General features: G+C 37.6%; 1 protein-coding gene across 1 annotated transcript in view; it reads left to right on the top strand.

Annotated features, from left to right (window-relative positions):
- Nucleotides 1-22,970, top strand: part of LOC108704686 (guanylate cyclase soluble subunit alpha-2-like) — a 127,655-nt gene that overhangs the window by 35,332 nt on the left and 69,353 nt on the right. The window contains exon 4 of the mRNA XM_041582684.1: nucleotides 4,428-5,152. Within this exon, the coding sequence (XP_041438618.1) occupies nucleotides 4,428-5,152 (725 nt within the window). The remainder of the gene's footprint in view (nucleotides 1-4,427; nucleotides 5,153-22,970) is intronic.

The raw sequence follows: 22,970 nt of genomic DNA, 5'->3' as shown, positions 1-22,970 counted from the left end.
TCGGTTTGTTAACCCCAAACTCGCTAATTCAAGTTTTTTCTTAAAGTAGAAACCATTTGAGTTCATTCAAGATCTAAAAATATCTCACATAGCTCTAAAATCAACCTATGAAAAATAACCCTCTTACTGTTCCATTCCTTTAACGGTTTAACCAGTTTAGTTGCACATCTCTGCACCCTTTCCAGATCATTAATACTAGGTTTCAAAACTGCACTGAGAGGCCTTACCAGGGATCTATAACTATGTTATCATCCCTTGAGTGAATGCCATTTTTTATGCAGAAGACTTTATTTGCTTTAGTGAGCATTGACTGATATTGCCAAGAGTTGCACAGAAAATGAGCTTCCCCTGTAATATAAGTTGATGCTACAGGGCTGATTATTAAATTCTAATGCTAATTGCACTGGTTTCTGTGCTGCCATGTAGTAATTATCTGTATTAATTACTTATATTGTGACATTTCTATTCTATGTGTACTGTATATTGTGAGCGGGTCCCTAAGCTCAGTAAGTGACAGCAGCACAGAGCATGTGCAGTGAATCAGCAGAAAAGAAGATGGGGAGCTACTGGGGCATCTTTGGAGACACAGATCTTTACTGCTAAAGGACTATGGTTGCCTTGAGTTGGTACAGAAGCACAAATATACAACATTTCTACCTACTTCTTTAGTTTAACTTTCCTTGTCCTTTAACTCCTCCAGTTACACTGAGTAGAATAATCAATAGCTTATCTGAAAGCAGTTCCATTGTAAAGTGCTGGCTGTTTCTGAAAGCACAATATCAGGCACAATGACCTGAGATAGCTGCAGACGCACCAACATTACAACTAAAAAACTAACACTTTTTAGTTCAGGAATAAGATTTTATATCATAGAGTTAATTATTTATAATGTAAACAGTGCAATTTAGAAATAAAAACTACACCATGAAAATCAGGAGAGAATCCTTATAATTTATTGTCTCAGCTCATTGAGGATCAGTTTGACCCTATATTAAGGGCTTGTACTCTTGTACACCAATCCAGCTAATGTCACACAAGGATATTATGACCATGAATTTTCTTCAGCTAAAATAGCAGAACAATTGCTGTAAACAAATATATTCAACTATTGCTTGTCTCATGGAAATTCATTTACCGGAGAACCACTTGAGGTAAAAGATAACGTTTATTTGACTCAAGCTTTAAAGATTCTGAACTCTCAAAGAGTCAGAACCCTGAACAAATAATCACAGAGTTTTACAGACTTGGGAACATATGGGGATAAAAGGGAGTTACCGATGGGAGAGCACAGAGATATTGTTACACAGCACAAAAAAGAAAACAAACTGATCTAAGGGCAAGGCCAGAAGTGGCGTTTTTGCGGCATTTTTACGTTGAGTTTTTAAAAAAGAACAGCCAGGCGTAAATACGCTACTGAAACCACACGCGATCGTCAACATGTGTTTTTCATGCATTTTTCAGCACGTACGATTCTTTTCCCAACATGCACTTCTCATTGTTCTTGCCATATTTCAGCTTGCAAGCGCCCTGTATGAATTGCCATAGTGTGTTTACCATTAGTTTCAGTGGTAGTGCAGTTTATGCGTATTTACACCTGGCTGTTCTTTTTTAAAAATGCAACGTAAAAACGCCACAAAGTTGGTTCTGCTTCAAGGCCAGGGTGCTAGTGACTAATGAACTATTCATGGGAAGGGAGGAAATGGGGGGGAGGGAGGAAAGGATGAATATCCAGTATATTTCTTGGGGTAGATAGTAAGGTACACTTACCAAAAATAACAGTGGGTCCAGGTGCTCAAGCCCCAGACCTTCAGCTTGGGGAGGCGATTTGGCAATGATATGTTAAGTTGTAGGCTGGCACAAAACCGGACTTCACTCCATAAACTCGATGCAATAAAAAGGTAGTTTTATTTAACAAAAAAGAAGCATCTCAAGCAGTAGCCTTATGCGTTTCGTGCCTTGTGGGACTATGACTAAGGTAAGCTTGATAACAGAATATATCCAAGGGGGTCCCGAGTGAATTTTTTTCTCTCTCACTTACAAGCTTAGTTGCCCTCAAAGTGACAATTCAAGAAGGTTTCTTAATGTGGGACAGTGAAACATGGAATAGTTGAACTTGATGGACCGTTGTCTTTTTTTAACCAAGAAACCCCAGTGTTTTAAGTATAACTAACTGACTTTAACGTCTCTAAAACCAGTCCTACCATTAGGAATACAGATATGGGATCTGTTATCCAGAATGCTATAGACCCCAGATCTTTCCGTAATTTGGATCTTCATATCTTAAGTCTACTAGAAAACCATGTAAACATTAAATAAACCCAATAGGCTAGTTTTGCTTCCAATAAGAATTAATTATATCTTAATTGGGATCAAGTATTATTATCATTAACATGTATTTATAGAGCGCCAACAAATTGCTCATCGCTGTTTTATTATTACAGAGAAAAGGGAAAAAAACATTTTTAAAAATTTCAATTATTTGGATAAAATGGGAGACTGGCTTTCTGTAATTTGGAACTTTCTGGATAACGGGTTTCCAGATAAGGGTTCCGTATCTGTATATACAGGACAATCACAACGGGATTTTTTTGCATGATTTTGTAGTCATCTATAGTAAATGTAAGTTATTTGGGGAGAACCCCGGGTGCTTTTACTCCATGTTTTTCAGGCTTTATTAACCCATGTGCTATTATCCTTACATTGCCTTAATCTAACCCAGTCAATGAAAATAGACATATTTACGGGGCTATATCTGGCCTGAAACAATGCTGTCATAGAATGCTGTCTGAGAGGGAGGAAGAGGGACAGCTATAGTGTTACGACAATCTAAACACTGTACCACCTACTAGCACTGAGGATGGAATAAATAATATGAATCTCTGAAGTCTAATCCGCTGTGAGGGAGTAAAGCAATTTGCCTCGCAGCAGTAGATTTCCAGATATACTAAAGTGTGCCCTTGTATTTATATCTATCAGGAAGTCAGACAGAATGTTCATTATCATTATCAGCATTATCGAGACAAACAGGCCTGATAATTTACACTATGAGGTATAGGATGCACCCTAGCTGCTAGCATATTCATTTTAACCAGCAATAGGTCAATATTTTGGTTTGTGAGTGGGAAAGTCACGAGCACGAATTAAGGATTGCAATCTTTGGCTGTGTGCATCAAACCACACAATATACACCCATGTTAACAAAGATGCAATTTAAAAAGGCTTAGAAATATGTTTTGGTTTTTTTTTTGGTTTAATTACATTTCTATTTTGTGTTTTTTGTATTGTACTAAACTGTACTACTACACTAAGGGGCACATTTACCTAGGGTTGAATATCGAGGATTAATTAACCCTCGATATTCGACCGTCGAAGTAAAATCCTTCGAATATCGAAGTCGAAGGATTTTGCGCTATTCCTACGATCGAAGGATCGAAGGAATAATCATTCGATCGAACGATTAAATCCTTTGAATCGAACGATTGGAAGGATTTTAATCCATCGATCGAAGGATATTCCTTCGATCAGGAAATTGTTAGGAAGCCTATGGGGACCTTCCCCATAGGCTAACATTGACCTCGGTAGGTTTTAGGTGCCGAACTAGGGGGTCGAAGAAATTTTTAAAGAGACAGTACTTCGACTATCAAATGGTCGAATAGTCGAACGATTTTTAGTTCGAATCGTTCGATTCGAAGTTGAAGGTCGTAGTCGAAGTAGCCCACTGCGTATCTTGACAACGCTATATAAATAAATGATGATGATGATGATTCGATGGTCGAAGTAGCCATATTCGACCATTCGAAATTCAAACTTTTTTTCCTCTATTCCTTCCCTCAAACTAAGTAAATGGGCCCCTTAGGGTTGGGGGAATGATTTCAACTGCTACATCACATTTTTAAAAAATAAAATGTGTTGTATAGTTTCTCTAACAGCACAGACCTTTCTGGGACATGCACTTCAGCACATACAGTAGGCATAAATGTAAGGCAAAGTTAATACTAAAATTGGTACCATGGTTTGGGTAGTGGATTGTAGATGTTGTACTTTTGCCTTTGGATGTGCAGACCCGCTAATGGGATCTTTGTGATGGGTTCACATGTGTCTTGTGCTCTGCCTTTTTATGACCTACTCATAAAATGGCTAGATTTGCCCCTATAGACAGTTGAGGTCAATATAAATGTCTATTAAACTGAAATGTGTTGATAACCAAAAGTACAAAGAAAAGACCAATACAATGGCTATATTTTCCTTTTCATCTAATAAAATAAAAAACAAAATAAAAAAAATTAACAGCCTTAAACGTTCAAACCTTTGAATTTGATTTTCTTTAAAAATATGTTATATCCATAAATACTGTGATCAATCTATGTCTGTTTCCTGACATTTCTTATTTGGCAAGAATGCTACTAAGAAACTCATTGTGATTGTAGGCATAAAGTTTGAAGAATTGCAAGAGAGATTTGGTGAGGAGTTCTTCAGTATCTGCTTTGAGGAGAATGAAAGGGTCCTCCGAGCGGTGGGAGGTACACTACATGACTTCTTCAATGGGTTTGATGCTTTATTGGAACACATTAGGACTTCAATTGGAAGACAGGTGACTTTTGAATCCCCTTCTTTCCTATGCAAAGAGCTTGCTGATGGGACCCTACTTCTCAGCTGCTTCCATCTTCCTCATATTGTTGGGTTGGCCATGAAAGGTATGATAAAGGCAGCAGGAAAGAGGATCTACCAGTTAAAAGTTGTGGTTGAACAAGTGAACAATGTGAATGAAAAACTATGCTCTGAAATCACAAAACCGGGTAACTTCAACTTTCTTACCTTTAAAATTAAAGGATGTGACAATGCAAATATCATTAAAGCACCTCTACTCCAATTGTCCCAAGTCCCATCAGACTTGAGGATAAGTATTAGCACTTTCTGCAGAGCTTTTCCTTTCCATCTGATGTTCGATCCAAACATGCTGATCCTGCAGCTTGGGGAAGGACTCAGGAAGATGATAAAATGTGAGGTTCAAAAAACGATGAAGTTTCATGACTGTTTTGAAATAGTGTCTCCGAAAATCAGTTGCACGTTTGAACACGTCCTCTTGAGATTGTCAACCCCCTTTGTCATACGGAATAAACCAGATGCATCCTCTTTTGAAAATAAAGACAAGGTAAGGTTATATTCTTTTTTCTATGTATAGCTATACGGGCAGGCATTAATACAGTATGTGTGCAGAAAATATCCAATTGATTGAGAAGCTCTATATTCTGGACATTTTATGCAGCTGTAAAATGGCGAGGTACCTGAAACAAACTTTTAATTTAGTGGGCTTTTTGTTCTTTGCGCCTCATTTTTTGGGTAAACATTGATCAGGCCCACCTTACCTTATAACACGATCATCAATATACAAAGAATGTTTGTAGCAGTCATATAAAGTTATCGTTCCAGTGATTTCTAGAATCTCACCTTGAATGGCCTCCAGGCCCTTTTCACTGGCTGACCCCACTGTACCAACTTTTGGAGATAATTTGGTTGATAGACTGATCCCCAACCAGAGGCTCCTGAGCAACATGTTGCTCACAAAACTCTTGGCTGTTGCTCAGTGGCCTCAAAGCAGGTGCTTATTTTTTAATTCCTGACTTGGAGCCAAGTTTTGTACTGTCATACAGGGTCTACTTTAAACTGCCAGTCCACATAGGGGCCACCTAATAGCCAATTTAACCCGTTAGGAACATGTTTCATGCTTGTTTTGCTCCCCAACTCTAACGAGCGACACAGAGCAGTATGGAGCATTTCAATACAGGTATGGGATCCATTATCTGGAAACCCATTATCCAGAAAGCTCCGAATTACGGAAAGGCTGTCTTCCGTAGATTCCATTTTAATCCAAATAATCCAAATTTTTCTCTGTAAAACTCAAAACAGTAGCTTGTACTTGATCCCAACTAAGATATAATCAATCCTTATTGAAAGCAAAACCAGCCTATTGGGTTTATTTAATGTTTACATGATTTTCTAGTAGACGTAAGGTACAAAGATCCATATAACGAAAAGATCCATTATCCGGAAACCCCAGGTCTCGAGCATTCTGGATAATAGGTACCATCTGAAATACACAACCTGTGCCATTGGCCGTGTGCATTACATATTAATTGGAATTTTTCATACACTGCAAGAATGAACACTTTTAGAATTTCTGAACAGCTTTCAGTGCCAGAAATACTGAACTATTTTTGTGCTGCATTTACAATGATCCATTGCCTGGGAGAGAAAGGTATGAATCATGTACTAATGCTTTATTTTGTTATAAGTTATAATTTGATCTCTGAAGCAGCTGAGAGCTTCTGGCTCATGCTGTGCACTATTCATTTCAGCAGGGAAGAAGGCATATGGCAGGTGCACTGATCTTGGGTGCTGCAGTGCTATATCTACTGTACATTGCAATAATGGCAACCGATGAACATCTAGAATACCATTTAAGACGTGAATGATTTTGGTGTCCTAAATACTTAAAGTATATTTTCAATTCCTTTTATTGTTACTTGCCACAAAATATTTGAAATGTTAAATATATAATATATTTTAGACTTTATACATAGCTGATGAGCCTGCAAATAGTATTGCAGGCCACACAGCAGTGGGCAGTAAGATAATGGAAGGAATGCATATAAAGGCCACCATGGTCTATCATACTTTGCTAAGTGGGGTACAACATCTGTGGCCTTTACCTAATTTAAAATATCAGGGCTAATTATCAATGTGCCGTGCCTCTTGCCTGGGACCTGGACCAGTGCTCCTGTTCCCTGAAAACTGCCTAGGGTACTAGTGTAGTAGCTCCATCTTCGTCCTGGATCTTCTCTGCATTCAGGTTCATGGGACACATGTGCAGAAGAGTGAAAAGGTATGAGAAACAAAAAGACCGTTTTTTTCTCACTCTACTGCACATGCACACTGGTCTAGGGCCACAGAGAAGAATGAAGAAGCTGAAGAACATTGCAGCTTCTGATTACTGTTACCGTCACTAAACCACAGGAAGTAGAATAAGGTTGTGGGAGTTGTAAATAAGCTTAGCTTTATTCTTTATGGAGACTAAAGTTTAAACACATATCAGCGATTCATTTTTCATGATATTTCACATAGTTCATCTCAGTTAGGCATTCACAGAGCATTTCAACACTTAGTTACACAATTTTGGCTTATTACCATTTAAAGTGTTCTCTCTCCCATCCTTGCCATCAGCCTCCAGTGTTATTCCAGGGAACCTATCCCCACATTTACCTTTACAGGGCTGAGCCCTCAACACTAGCTTCATCCTGTAAAATGGAAAAGACGCAAGCGTTTTTTTGGGACTTAGAAAAACTTTTTTTCGCCAGTGCGAAAATTCCCCTGGCGTTAGAGTGCAAAGTAGCACTACAGTCTATCTCCTTCACTAGCGAATTTAAAACCGGACAGGTGGCAACTCTAGGTGCATGCACACACACACCAATCGCTGAAGAACAAGGTTCCCCTCTCCACTTCGCCACCCGATTTAGAAGCAAATATCCCATTCTGGGCTGAGGATAACTTTATTATTCTTTCTATAGGCATCCCAGGGCCTCCCCCTAAAGCTGCTATCATGCATGGTCCCTCAAATTCCTATATGGTAAAAATGGCCCTAAGCACATCCCTGGTGTATGTTTAATTTATCTACATTTAGGGGCCCTGACTTCCTTTCCTGGCCCCAGGATCCTGTTTCATATATTTTACTTCTCAAGAATGTAAATAAATAGGCAAACACTCCAAGCCCTGTCCTTATATCACAATACTGTTTTAGTTATTATAGGGGGTTATTTCTCTTATTAAAACTCTTGTGTTACCTTTTGAAATGACAAATGACTGAGCTAAAAAATAAGCGATTCCCACAGCTAAAGGCGTTGGAGTAGATAACGAATGAACTGCTTAATTAGCTCTCTTTTTTTCCTGGTTAAATGAATGGAAGTAGTATGAGCCATAGTTAGAGACAGGAGCAATAGCAATATAATAGTAGAGCTACATGAACACGATTGGCCTGTTACATGTTCTGCAATTAAGGAAAAGAGCAATTGATTTTTTTTATTATACTCAATACTATTATGTCAGACGTGTCAAAGTAGATGTGTGGTAATTATTTTGACTAAGACAGATCCTGCTCGCTTGTTCTTGCTCCATAAGGTAGAAAATTCCCTACATCATTTCATGCATTCTTGTTATATTACTGAGATCAGTCTTCCCTTGACTGAATAAAAGCTTTTAAACGTTAACGACTTAAGCAAATGGATGAGTGTAATAAGAGACTGACTTCAATTTGGTCTCAAATTAAAGAGAAAATGATTCAAATCTAGAATAGTTTAACCTTTAGAAATTGTCTGCGGCCGCCTGCTGTAGAACGAGACACTCGGCAAGGTCAAAATATGTTCAGATAGGTCTAAACATATCAGTAGTCAGAACAGATAATGCATTAGTAAAAAAACATTTACAATTACACTGCTTAAAAACCAGTACCAAATTCCACAAAGTGTTCTGTGCAGCCAATGTTAATTCATATTGGTGCTGAAGGATAACACAATGGTAACAGATCACTAATGCTACAAATGAACATTGGTTATAACTGGGGAGGGGTAATCATGCCTGATTCTTGTCAAAGTGGGGGGGATTTTAAAGGGGTGGTTCACCTTTACGTTAACTATTAGTATGTTATAGAATGGCCATTAATTGATCTTCATTATTTATGTAGGGGCCCATAGGGGGTTAATCTGCCCCTATGGCTTTAAGGCCCCACCCTTTGCTCAGTGTTATTGGCCAAGAGGTAATATGACAACTTCCTGCCACACTGCACTATAGTGTGTGTAAGGAGTGGCCTCTTCCTCTTTGGCTGCTGGATGCTGATCCAGCTGATTGTGCCCACGGGAGCCTGGGTACAGCAAGGCCCAGAAAGTCATGTGTCCAAGTCAGGGAACATTCCCATGAATGAGGAATATGAAAGTGACAGTAAGCTCCCAGTACTAGTACACTCTAGGAGTGTAAGATAGTCAGGGTTGAACTGAATAAGAGCAGCTCTGAGCTCCAACATAAGAGTGATAGATTGGAGGTATCTCTCCCAGGCCATATTGCCTGTAGTATAGGGATCCCAGCGGAGAGGGAATCAGGAGAGATAATTGACCTGAGGTTGATCCAGAGACCACTACTGGAATATGTTGCAGAGGTGAAGTGGGATAACTGCCAAGTCTGTCCTAAGGGAGTGTCAGCATGTGTGAAGCTGCATGTGATGTGCCTGTGCCTTTTTCCTCTGATCCATTAGATGTGAGTAAACCTGGGTATATTGTCTATGACTAATAAACAGTTCTTTGTCTGCACCATAAGAACCTCCTGGTGCCCAATCATTTTTGTATGCACAATAGTCTGGGTGTTGTAGTTGCACTACACCTTAAAGGGATAGCTTCCACTTAGTGAAGGCCCGGATCATGCAGAGAGAGTCCAAATGTAAACCATGCTCCTACCTTAGCTGGACATTAACTATCTGTGGTGTGGATAGCTCAGATTAGCGTTACATAGTTAAATTGGGTTGAAAAAAGACAAAGTCCATCAAGTTCAACCCCTCCAAATAAAAACCCAGCATCCATACACACACCCCTCCCTACTTTTAATTAAATTCTATATACCCATACCTATACTAACTATAGAGTTTAGTATCAGAATAGCCTTTGATATTATGTCTGTCCAAGAAATCATCCAAGCCATTCTTATAGTCATTAACTGAATCAGCATCACAACATCACACGGCAGTGCATTCCACAACCTCACTGTCCTGACTGTAAAGAACCCCCTTCAAATGAACCTTTTCAAATGAAAGGGTTACATTTATTTTTTTATAATTTCTTCGCTTGACTGAATAAATGCTTTTGAAACATTAATGACTTAAGCAAATGGATAAGTGTAATAAGAGATGGACTTCAATTTGGTCTCAGATTTATTTGTCTTTTACTGTTGACTCTTTCCAGCTTTTCAAATTGGAGTCACTGACCCTTCTAGACAAAAAATGCTGTACACAAATGCTCTACACATTTAGGGGCAGATTTACTAAGGGTCGAAGTGAATTCAAGGGAATTTTCGAAGTAAAAAATTCGAAATTCAAAGTAATTTTTTGTGTACTTCGACCATCGAATAGGATACTACGACTTTGAATAACCAGGGTAACCAATCAGTGTAAACCAAGAGAGCTGAAAAGCAGGAAGTAGTGTTCTGGCTATTATGTTAGACATCCAGTCACTCCAGCCTTTATATATTACATTTTTGGATAACTAACTGTATTAGAAACATTATTTATTTTGCACAGCCTATCTATTTACCCAGTTTTTATTTTCACGCTGAACAATTCCTTTAATCTTTTTCTCAACGATGGTTCAAAACCCGCCATTGAATAAACAGGGGGCTCTAGTTGACTTTCTGACTTAGTGAACCACTGTGGTCTGAATACTCTTATTACAGGTACGGAATTCGTTAATCCAGAAAACCCATTATCCAGAAAACTCCAAATTACTGGAAGTCTGTCTCCCATAGGCTCCATTTTAATAAAATAATTCAGATTTTTAAAAATAATTTGCCTTTTCACTGTAATAATAAAACCGTATCTTGTACTTGATCCAAACTAAGATATTATTAATCCTTATTAGAGACAAAACAATCCTGTTGGGTTTATTTAATTTTTTTTAAATTAATTTTAAGTAGACTTAGGGGCCTATTTATAAAGCCTTGATTTTTTTTCTGGTTGAGTTGTTTAGGGGGAAAGCTCAAATTTTTTAAGGGAAAATAAACTCGAATTTTTTCGAGATTTATTATACCCCAAAGCTGCTAAAAATCTGAATCTGTAAATACTCCAGCTAAAACCTGTCCATGTCCCTTTAACAATATGAAGATGTTTCTTGGCATTGTGATCTCGCTGAAAAATCTGAAAAAGTTGGAGTTTTTGCCGATAAATTATAGGATTCAGGCGTCAAATTCAAAAAACATGTACAATATGAATTTTTGCATGATTTTGTCAAGACTTTTCCAACATCAACTGTTTACAAGTTAAATTCTTGGATGGGTGTTAGGTCGACTTTGTTTTAATAAAATTAGATAAATTTAAGTTTTAGTAAATACCCCCCATAAAGTATGAAGATCCAAATTATGGAAGAATCCCTTATCTGGAAACCCCAGGTCCTGAGCATTCTGAACAACAGGTCCCATACCTGTATAATGATAGCAAGACTGTCAAATATAAATCAGGGCAGAACTGAAAAGATATTTAACCAGTGATTACTCTTCCCTATGCAAGTCTAGATGTGACTGTACCATCTTCAGAATTAAATTAAATGTGTTTTCTCCTATATCAATTCTACTTTTTAAAACCATTCTGGTACAGATGTGCCAATGACAGCTTCCCTTTAACAGACAAGAATAAATACATAGTATCTGCATTCCCTCAATTTATAGCCAGAATCCTAAATTCAAACCAAGGACAGTAAGCTGATTGAAAGTGAAGCAATATCAGTTAGATGTGTAAGTAAAATCAAATTTTCAGAATATTTATATTCTGTTCTTTACATCTTTATTACGTACAGTTCAGCATTTCCAATTACGCTGTTTACCTAACAAGTAATTATGTTAGTAATTACAGTGATGGACTGCCCCTGTACAAATGCTTTGCCTAATCATAAACTTGATTGAAAAATGATATCGCCATAACAGTAATTAGTGATGCATGTATCAGAACCCATAATGAGTGTTAAAGTTAACTCGTGTATACTTCACGTGGTCGTGGCTAATCCAAACATTTCATCTGAACACGAAAATAAAAAACAGAATATTTAACGAGTTTGATGGTGTATTCCTTAGTCAGGTCTCACCTTATGGACCAGGACTAGTCATAATCATTTAGGGGCACATTTACCTAGGGTCGAATATCGAGGGTTAATTAACCGTCGATATTCGACTGCCGAATTAAAATCCTTCGACTTCGAATATCGAAGTCGAAGGATTTTGCGCAATTCATTCGATCGAACGGTAGGTTTTAGGTGGCGAACTAGGGGGTCGAAGAAATTTTTAAAGAGACAGTACTTCGATTATCGAATGGTCGAATATTCAAACGATTTTTAGTTCGAATCGTTCGATTCGAAGTCGAAGGTTGTAGTCGAAGGTCGAAGCAGCCAATTCGATGGTCGAAGTAGCCAAAAAAAACATTCGAAAATCTAATTTTTTTTCCTCTATATTCCTCTATTCCTTCACTCGAGCTTAGTGAATGGGCCCCATATGTCATTGTGTAAGTAGTGACATAGCCAAGGAAGACCAAGGACTTGGTGGCAGATTTACTAAAGGGTAAAGTGGACGGCGCTAGTGAAAACTCTGCAGAAATCTCATCCGCAGGGACATCGCCAATTTACTAACAGGCGTAGACGACGATTTGCTAGTGAAAGAGACTGACACTAGTGCAGTTTTGCGCCCTATCACCAGATGAATTTTGACTCAGGCAAACAATCGTTACTCTGCAAATTCACTAAAGTTCGAATTTTAGAGAACGTTACTTCTTTCTCCAGTGTTTTCTTCAACACCTTAGACCTCAGGAAACATCAAAAAAGGCTGGCACAAGCCTGGACCCACAAAGTAGTAAAGCCAGAGTTAGACTGTAACAATCTATACAATCTGACTCTGGCTTTACTACTTTGTGGGTCCGAGCTTGTGCCAGCCTTTTTTGATGTTTCCTGGTGTCTGCTCCCTTTGCTGAAGTTCTGGGGCGTGTGCATCCAGGCCCACCGTGCATAGCGGTAAGCTCACCCAACGCATTCTAATACAGCACATACTGGTTACATATTTGTATAGTTTGTATATTTTCCACCTTAGACCTGGCAAACTGATAAGATGAAGCTTCAATCTGTCAGTGACATCATATGCGAAACTCATAAAGTTGTAAAACGCTGGCGTCTTTTCCTTTTTAAAGCGGGATGCCTCAAAGTTCTAACTAGTAAAGATTTTGTGTAACAATTTTAAACCAATTTGAGGGGCATGTCACATTTGTTTTAGGGTGGGCTCATGTCTAGGGCATTAGAGGATCTATTTTGTCTTTATTGTGCTTCCTTGGACATGTGTAATAATAAGAGGCCACTTCAAGCATTTGCACCAACATCTTTAATAAAGACATATATATGACCTATATGTACCTGCCCTATTCAAATTGACTTAAGTGGAAGAGTACTAACGAAGTTAAACAAAAGATCGCTAAGAAATGCTTGCTCTGATAAATGAATGCTAGGAAAACTTCGCCAGCTGAGACGCAACTTCAGATTTTAGTGAATTAGCATATTGGTAATGAATTTGTGCCTGACGGATTAACGCGAAGTGTGGCAGATCAAAAATTTGCCATTTATTGAATAGCCTAGATTTCAGTGGGAAACCATTAAGAACTCTGTTATATGGATATGTAGATATGCATCTTTTATTCAATACATGGGTTTGCAATCCCATTGGCACCAGTGCTGGAGACTAACGAGGACCATCAGAACATTTGCCCCCAAGGGATTTGTGTTCCAAGGCTTTGGTAAGGCAGGTAGTAAGTACAAGACTTCCTAGCTTGCATGTCTGAGTGGCATTCACTTGCCACCCACTTAATGTTCAGCAGTGCCAAAAACATTGCTTGCTCTCCATTGTAGGAAATTCTTAGGGAGTAGAAAGAAGGCCCTTTGCATATTGCTCCATCTTTTATAAGTGAAACTAAAAGTCAACCAATTTATATAGTCCAATGAAGGAGAAGAAGAACACGTCCTTCATCTTTAAAAATAAATGTCACGAGCAAAGTACGTGAATTCACCAAATCATTGTATTTTAAGAGTAACTTTTCATTGTTAAGAAAGAGAAAAAGCTTAGTATTGTACATATTTTCCACTCAAGGTCAGATCCTTGGGATCCTTCAGAATATATTTTTCATAGAATGTCTGATAAATGCCATCCTGGCGAAAGTGATAAATAATACCCAGGCAGAAGAAGCAGACGCATAACCTAAGTATGTTTAGCAAATATTTTTTGTTGTTGTTGGTGCAGTTTCTGGTAAGGTAAATATAGACTATGGGGCAAATTGACTAAAGAGCGAAGTGACTAACGCTGGTGAAAATTCACCAGCGTGACGTCATTTCTGCACTTCGCCGATTTACTAACGGTCGCTGGCGTAATTTCGCTAGCGAAGGAGATAGACTCTGGCGCAACTTCGAACTCTAACGTCAGACGAATTTTCGCTCTGGCGAAAGAGCGTTACTACGCAAATTCACTACGTTTTTGATTTTACTGAACATTACCTCTTGCGCTCGAGTTTACTTCGCCAGCTCAGACCAAGCGAAGTGCAATAGAGTAGAAGTTCAAATTTTTTCTAAGTCACAAAAAAACCTGGCATCTTTTCCTTTTTACATGGTGATAGGATGAAATAGTTCCAATTTTTTTTTTGGGGTACCCTCCTTCCCCCCTACATTTGATAACATATGGCACCAAAACTATACTGAGGGCACATGTGTAGGGGATTATAACAACTCTATATAATTTTATTAAGGTTCCCTGGCATTGTGTAGTGTAATGTATTTGCTGCAACATATACGACCATTGTACTTTAACTGCACGCTGTATTCAAATTAGCCAACGCTAGTGTAACTTCGAACTGTTGATCGTATTTTCGCTAGCGCAACTTCGCAAGCGTTCGATACCCTGTGCACAACTTCGGATCTTCGTGAATTAGCGTTGTCCAGGTGAATTACGTCTGGCGAAATGTGTTGCTATATGCGCAAAGCGAGCGCTGGCAAATTTTTACAGGTAAGTAAATTTGCCCCTATGTATATTGTGATGGCAAATAGGCATAGGCAGATTTAAAGGAGAAATAATTACTCAGTACACAAAGACTTCAAGGTTCTTAGTTAAAGAAAAAAAAGGTCAAAGTCTAATGTTTATTACTTCAGTGGTTCTATAAAAGAAAGAATTACAGGTATGGGGTCTATTATCCAGAATGCTCAGGATCTGTGGTATTCCGGGCAAGGGATATTGGCTCTTCATACCTTACAAAAAAATCCTCTTAGTTGGGATCAAGTACAAGCTACTGTTTTTATTATTATAGGGAAAAAAGGAAATCTTTCTTAAAATTTTGAATTATTTGATTAAAATTGAGTCTATGGGAGATGACCTTTCCATAATCCAGAGCTTTCTGGCTAATGGATCCCATGCTGTACCTATTTATAAAGCTTCAAAAAGTTTCCATGGAAGAGAAAGGAATTGTGGAAAAGTTCCTATTTTTTTTTTTTTTTTTAATATCACTATGACTATAACTTCATCAGAAACCTTTTAAAGCTTTATAAATAGGCAGTGTCTTTGTTGGAGAAGTAAATGTGATGCTTATTAAAAAGGGCAAGCAATTCCTCGCACATAGATCTCTGTAAAATATGAACTATACCTCAAAGTTAACCCATCATGAGTGAGCAGACCAAGGATTGGGAATATTTACATAGGTCGCTCATACCGTATATACTCGAGTATAAGCCGTCCCAAGTATAAGCCGAGGTACCTAATTTTACCTCCAAAAACTGGGAAAGCTTATTAACTCGAGTATAAGCCTAGGGTGAGAAATACAGCAGCTTCTGTAAGTTTCAATCAAAAAATTGAGGGTTTCTGCTCCCATTGGAGGTGCCGGCGTCTCGTTTTTGGATGCCGGCGAATATTCTTGGAGCGCTTGACCTGAGTATAAGCCGAGGTAGAGTTTTTCAGCATATTTTGGGGGCTGAAAAACTCGGCTTATACTCGAGTATATACGGTACTAGGCAGTGCATGTACAGCTGGGAATCATGCTGTAAGGCCTAGTTATATAGACCAAACAGGAATTTAGGATTGGTGCTGCAGGCAAGGTACACAGGTATGTGACCTGTTATCCAGAAAGCTCAGGACCTGGGGTTTTCCGGATAACGGATCTTGCCATAATTATTTTTATCCTAGCAACCAGATTGCTGAAACAGCAAACTGAAGAGCAGCTGAATAAAAAGCTAAATAAATCAAAAACCATAAATCAAAAAAAAAATGAAAACCAATTTCAACATTATGCTCTACATAATACCAAAAGTTAATTGAAAGGTGATCTTCTGCAATTTGGAAATAGTGAGTCGGTGAAACAGTATTCAAGGCCCTACACAGACATATAATGGCAAAAAAAAGAACAAAATAAGATTAAGGTGGTATAAAAGCACATTTTCAATTTCTTAGGCAGCTTGAGAGAGATCGGTAGCTAGAAATGATTCAAATTTCCATACCAGTTACCAGTTTCGAGTTACAGGGATATCAGTTTCCTCCATAGGTACTGACACATGATTATGCTTTACAAGTACATTGGAAGACATTATAGACATATAGTGGGGATTGGTTTGAAATGGTTGGACTTTTTTCGAACCAACTATGGGGGCAAGGCCCATTTATGAAAGGTCGAATTTCAAATTCCTGTTTTTTTTTAACTCTAATAAATTAGAATATACTCTAGATTTGATTGGGGGGTTTAAGTTAATAAAAAAAATCTGAATATCTGAAACTGGAACGAATAGTACCGACCCGAAAACTCAAATCCAATTCGACTAAACTCAAATCCAGAAAAAACTCAAATGTCAGGAAGGCTACTAACAGCTTACAAATTTCACTGGACCTCTCCCATTGATTTATACAGGAACTCGGCAGGTTTCCGATGGCGAATAGTCAAATTCAAATGTTTAAAGGGCCAAGGTTTGATAAATCTCAAAATTAAGGGGCCGATTCACAAAGGGTCGAATATCGAGGGTTAATTAACCCTCGATATTCGACTGGGAATTAAAATCCTTCGACTTCGAATATCGAAGTCGAAGGATTTTAGCGCAAATAGTACGATCGAAGATCGAAGGAATATTCCTTCGATCGAACGATAAAATCCTTCGAATCAAAGTTTTTTCTTAAAGAGACAGTACTTCGACTATCGAATGGTCGAATAGTCGAACGATTTTTAGTTCGAATAGTTCTATTCGTAGTCATAGTCGTCGTCGAAGGTCGTAGTAACCCATTCGATGGTCGAAGTAGCCCAAAAAACACTTCGAAATTCGAAGTTTTTTTACTTCGAATCCTTCACTCGAAGTTAGTGAATCGGCCCCTAAAATTCGAAATCGAGTTTGGATTATTCACTATTCTAATTTGAAAGTTTTGACCATAAAAAAAAATTGAAAATTCTAATTTTCAATCGACCCTTAATAAATCTGTCCCAAAATGTTGATGCAGCACGATCAGATTGTTAGAGAGAGAGATGCCATCCAAGGTAACCTTAGAAACAAAAAGAATACGGGTGCAATGAACTCATAGGGTGTGACTAACTGGACACAGACTATTAGATGGAAACAAATCACTTTGAGGTTAGAATTATTCTGGCAAATTTTGGAGCCCAGAAACAGACAATCTGTAGCCTCAGATGTACAAATCTGTTTTAATAAAAACATTATGATATTATATGACCAAAGCAAAGGAGGCTTTAAAAAAAAACCCAATAGTTTCCTTCTAAGGGAAATCCATTTGATATGCCCGATGACACAAATAAAGCTATTTGCATGCTACGCTTATCGCCTGCATAAATTGTGCTTGAGCATATTTGCTACAGCACAAATAAGGGGAACCACAGAGTGTGAATAACATAATTGCACCTGAATATGCCAGCTATTCATGCTAGGAGAGCTGTGACTTAAAATGCAGGCAGACCTTTAAAGGGAAACTACAGTGCATGGATTATACAGCGATCCTGCATAGGATTTTTCAGTGCATAAATCTTGTCAGAATAATTATACTAGGGCATGCTAAATACATAAGAAAATAATAGTAAGTAAATGTGACAGCTTGCTTAGAAAATGAGATATAATCATAAAAGCAAGAAATGGTAATTATTTCACATGCGGTAATCAGAACACTGAGACACAATGTGGGCTGTTTTGCATTGACAGTAACGAAAAAAAGCATTTTTGGGTGACAGATGTGGACCAAGGTCTACTTGGGTCTTGTGTTGCAAAAAGGTGCGGAAGCATCTATACATAATCATGGATGTCACTACAATATGCATGCAGAAAATGGTGACTATTGGAGCCTATACAGATGCTTGCAAACTACATGTTGCAATTTGCTGCTCAAAGAAATCAATTGCATGGACCCCCTTAGTGATATCCCTTGTTGTCTGGTCCTTTTTTAAAAAAACAGTCACAGAAACGGACATCTTTGACACATTCTTTCCAGGAATTGATACATTCTTCAAATTTTTTATTATATTACAGTAAATACATTAAAGTATGTCAGCTTTGGCTCAGTGCATTTAATAACTTCTGACGCGTTTCGTGCCCCATTTCCTGGCACTTCTTTTGTAAAACCAGCCAGGTTGATGTTTCTGAGAGGACCAAAGCATGTGGGTATGTTGCTAAACACACCGAAAAATTATAGGTGTTGCTAAAAGAATATTGTCAGATGGATGTTGCTTAGAAGATCCAGGTGAATGAAACTAGGAAGATCCTATGTGGTGGATGTCGCTGAGATGATCCAGATAGATGGACATGACAAGCAGGTTCTGTCAGTTGAATGAGAAGTATCTCTTAGAAGTATCTGAGAAGATCAAGACTGTTGAATGTTGTCTAGAAGAACTTATCAAATAAATGTTGCTTGGACGATCCAGAAAGTCCACAATGCAATCCAGATATGTGTGTCTTGTTGACGATATCTTGTTGAGTAAGAGTTAGATGTTACTGTAAAGAGCCAGAGTGGGTTTGTACTCCTGAAAAAGTCAAGAAAGGGGAATGTTTATTTGAATATTCTGGCACATGTTGCTGGAAGCATTTAGGATGGTGGTTGTTGCTAAAAAGATTGTGACAGGTAGATATTTCTGAGAACATCCAGACTAATGTGTGTTGTAGAGAATTTCTAGGATGGTGTGGTTTGCAGCAAAGATCCAGACAGTAGGTTCCTGAATTACACTTTCTTGCTTGGTCAATTGAGAATATTTCTAATTGTCTGGGTAAACTTTCCTCAGCACTTTATAGCTTAGGTAACCCTGCTTTTTTTGACATTAGCTTAAGTGAGTTTTTAGGCAAGGTTTTACAGCATAATGTTTAACAGTCTCTGAAGCAAAATGCTTCGCTTTGTTCATGGTATCTTTGTTTGACACTTATTTTGATTTAGTCTGAAGTGTGCTCTTGTTCCAGTCTGTGTTTCACTGTAAGTGATTTAGTGTCCCTGTCTGACCTGCTCAATTCATGTCCTTCAGTCTAGGTCACATTTTCTAAACATGGAAAATGTAATTATATTGCCACAGGCAATATTTTATACTTAACAGCATGAACTGTTTTGAACAATGTTTCAACTCACAAAAGCTGCGGTACCACAATATTTGTAAAGCTTTCCCTAAACAATGACATAAATATATGAAATAACATATTGGTATCGTGATTAAAAGCATGTTTACATGTCTGAATTGAATGAATGAGAGAGATTCTATTATTCATTGTAGGCAATCATGTTCTAGACCTATTACACATAGAACTTTTATTATTATGGGGCACATTTACTAAGGGTCGAAGTGAATTTTCCAATTTAAAAACTTCAAATTTCGAACAAATTTTTGGGTACTTCGAACATCGAATAGGCCTAAATTCGACTTCAACTCGAAGTAAAAAAGTTCGACTTCGAAAATCCAAGTATTGTCTCTTCGACTTCGACACTTCGCCACCTTAAACCTGCCGAATTGCTATGGGGAACCTGGAACCTATAGCCAACATTTGGCTAAGTTTTTAGAAGTCGAAGTAAAATTGTTCGATCGATCGATTAAATAGTTCGAATCGTTCGATACCAAGGATTTCATTGTACGATCGAACAATTTTACTTCGACCGAATATGGCCAAATTCGATAAAAAAAACCTTCCAATATCGAAGTAATGCAATTCGATGGTCGAATTTCGAAGTTTTTTACACTTTGAAATTTGACCCTTGACAAATCTGCCCCAATATGTTGTTTTTATTTTCTCGTGTTCCTTGAACCATGTTTCATATCACTTTTATGCTGGGTTCAGCCATACCCATCAAAGTAGAAATGAACCAGCCCCTAGTTTGCATATTCCATTCCTTATCTGCTCAGCCTCACTTCTCTAAAAAAAACAACTCAACAATTTTCCTTTAGTCCGTGGCCGGTTAAATTATTGGATTTAAAAGTCAGACCTCACTACATCTGTTATCAATTCTCAGTAAACCAGGGGTGCCCAAAAGATTTATCAGGATCTGCCAGCTGACAATCAGTATATCAGAACATTATCTACAAACAACCACATAGGACTACCTCCCTGTTTGCTTCTTATTATTCAGAAATTATTTTTAATTTTATTTATATGTGTTTTTTTAACAATCCAATATGTAGTTGTTGTACCTAATAAGATAGTATAAATCCATGTTTACAGCAAAACTGATCTTTATAATATAAAGATCAGTAGCATTAAGGATTGATGCTCCTTTTTACTCTTTTTTGGAAAACCCTAGGTCCCATGAATTTCAGATGATAGATTCCATACCTGTAGATATTAAACGCATATGAGTTTGAAAGATACTACCCATTTAAATTTATTCTGGTTACATAGTGATGTCAGAGAGTGACATCTATATCTCACTTCTTGTTGAGGAATCCTTAACTAACCTCCACTTCCTTGACAAATCAACCATCCAATAACATATGTGATGTGCAATGATGCTGTATATGTCCTTGGTTGGTTGCAGAGTTACAGGTGAGTTCACCAATGTATTGCCCGGGTGATGCACTCAAACCACTAGCTTTTATTTACATTAAAGCAGATAATGTGCAATCTCAGAGGGGTTCATGATATGAAGGCTAGTTTGGGTCCTAGAAATAGGACAGCCCTTCAACTCATCAACTCAATCGAGTTGAAGGGCTGTTCTATTTCTAGGAACCGAACTAGCCTTCATATCATGAACCCCTCTGAGATTGTACATTATCTGCTTTAATGTAAATAAAAGCTAGTGGTTTGAGTGCATCACCCGGGCAATACATTGGTACCCACCAACTCCAACATCATGCCATAGCATTTTAAGTACTACAGAAAATAAGGTTCCCCCTGTTTCCAAACATAAGGATATTAGAATTTGTGTGCCCATATAAATGAACGGGGATACAGGCCAAATGCCTTTATTTAGGTCTAGAGTTGACCCTTGGCAAGTAAAAATGATGCTTGATGCCAATGGTATTAATAGGGAAGCACAATTTATATGTTTCCCAAATTAATAACATTGGCATCAAGCATCATTTATGCATACATATTAGAAGGCTGGTATTTTATTCTTAGAAATGATGGTAACCCTATTTAGGTCACAGAACTGCAGATTAATTTCTAATACTGTTTTTCTGGATATGTGTGTATGGGTAAATACAAGTATACACATGCATAGAAGCTCTTTATTTTTATATTTATATATATTTTATTTTATATTTATTTATCAAAGTCCGAATTGATCTCAATATTTTCTGAAAAAAACTCAGACCAAATCCGCACGGTTTTTTTCGCCTTATTTATTAATACGCTTTGCAGAAAATTTTGTTTGTGGGAAAAACCTGAAAAAAACAAGGAAAATACGAATCGTACAAATTTTTCATATTTTCCACCTGAAAACTGTTTTTTTACCGGATTTTTGCCCAAAACCCCCCGAAATCTTCGGTTTATTGTACAAAACCCAGCGCAGATCAAAAAATCATTTGTAACTTCTCCCATTGACTTATATGCAACCTCGACATGTCTGAGATGCCGGATTTTTAAATTCTTACTTTTTTCATCCTCGGGGTATAATAAATCTTGAAAAATTTGTGTTTTATTTTTTCCAATAAAAATTCGGATTTTATACTAAAAAATAGGGATGCACCAAATCCAGGATTTGGTTCGGGATTCGGCCAGGATTCAGCCTTTTTCAGCAGGATTCAGATTCGACCGAATCCTTCTGCCCGGCCGAACCGAATCCTTATTTGTATATGCAAATTAGGGGTGGGGAGGGAAATCACGTGACTTTTCATCACAAAACAAGGAAGTAAAATAATTTCCCCCCTTTCCACCCCTAATTTGAATATGCAAATTAGGGTTCGGTTCGGTATTCGGCTGAATCTTTCACAAAGGATTCGGGGGTTCGGCTGAATCCAAAATAGTGGATTCTGTGCATCCCTACTAAAAAACAGATTTTTTTTGAGTTTTTGGCATTCGTAGTTTAGTAAATAACCCCCCTAGTGTTCATATGTTGACTATTAATTTTATTTATTGCCTATTTTGGCACACCTGGGATGTGTAAATGGGTGTGGTCAAAGCATTTTAGGCATGCTCGCGCAGCCAAACTTTTTGACCCTCTTCCTCAAATGTTGGGAGGTGTGTAGTGTTACAGATGCAGAAAAATATATAAACAATAACATGAGCTATTTCATGTATTTTACAAAAAGAAATATATATATATATATATATATATATATATATATATATAAGACACTCCAAAGGAATCCGCACTCACAGGTCTTAAGATAAAAAAATATTTATTTAGAACAAATGACTAACGTTTCGGCCTCTCCGAGGCCTTTCTCAAAGTGATCATTTTACAATAAAACATGCCTTATATACACACAATCTGGCGGAAACAATAGTAGCTCTGACGTCTCCTGTTCGTCAGAAACAGAGCGACTCTCTTCAAGATAGAAATCACAGATATATTTGTATTTCATTATAAGGAATGCATTGCACTTACATCTAATAATATATTATTAAATAAAAACAAGTTAAAACCAATGTATCAAGACACTGTTCATTTGTAACTATTTTGTAGCACTATAATAACTACTTCTGCTCAAGTTTATAACTCTGTTGCTAGTGTCATTGATTAAACATTCTTTGAGGATGTCAAAA

This window comes from Xenopus laevis, chromosome 2L, assembly GCF_017654675.1.
Source record: "Xenopus laevis strain J_2021 chromosome 2L, Xenopus_laevis_v10.1, whole genome shotgun sequence".
Lineage (NCBI taxonomy): Eukaryota > Metazoa > Chordata > Amphibia > Anura > Pipidae > Xenopus > Xenopus laevis.
Note: the sequence above shows the minus strand (reverse complement) of the source record. Positions and strands in the feature narration are given on the sequence as shown.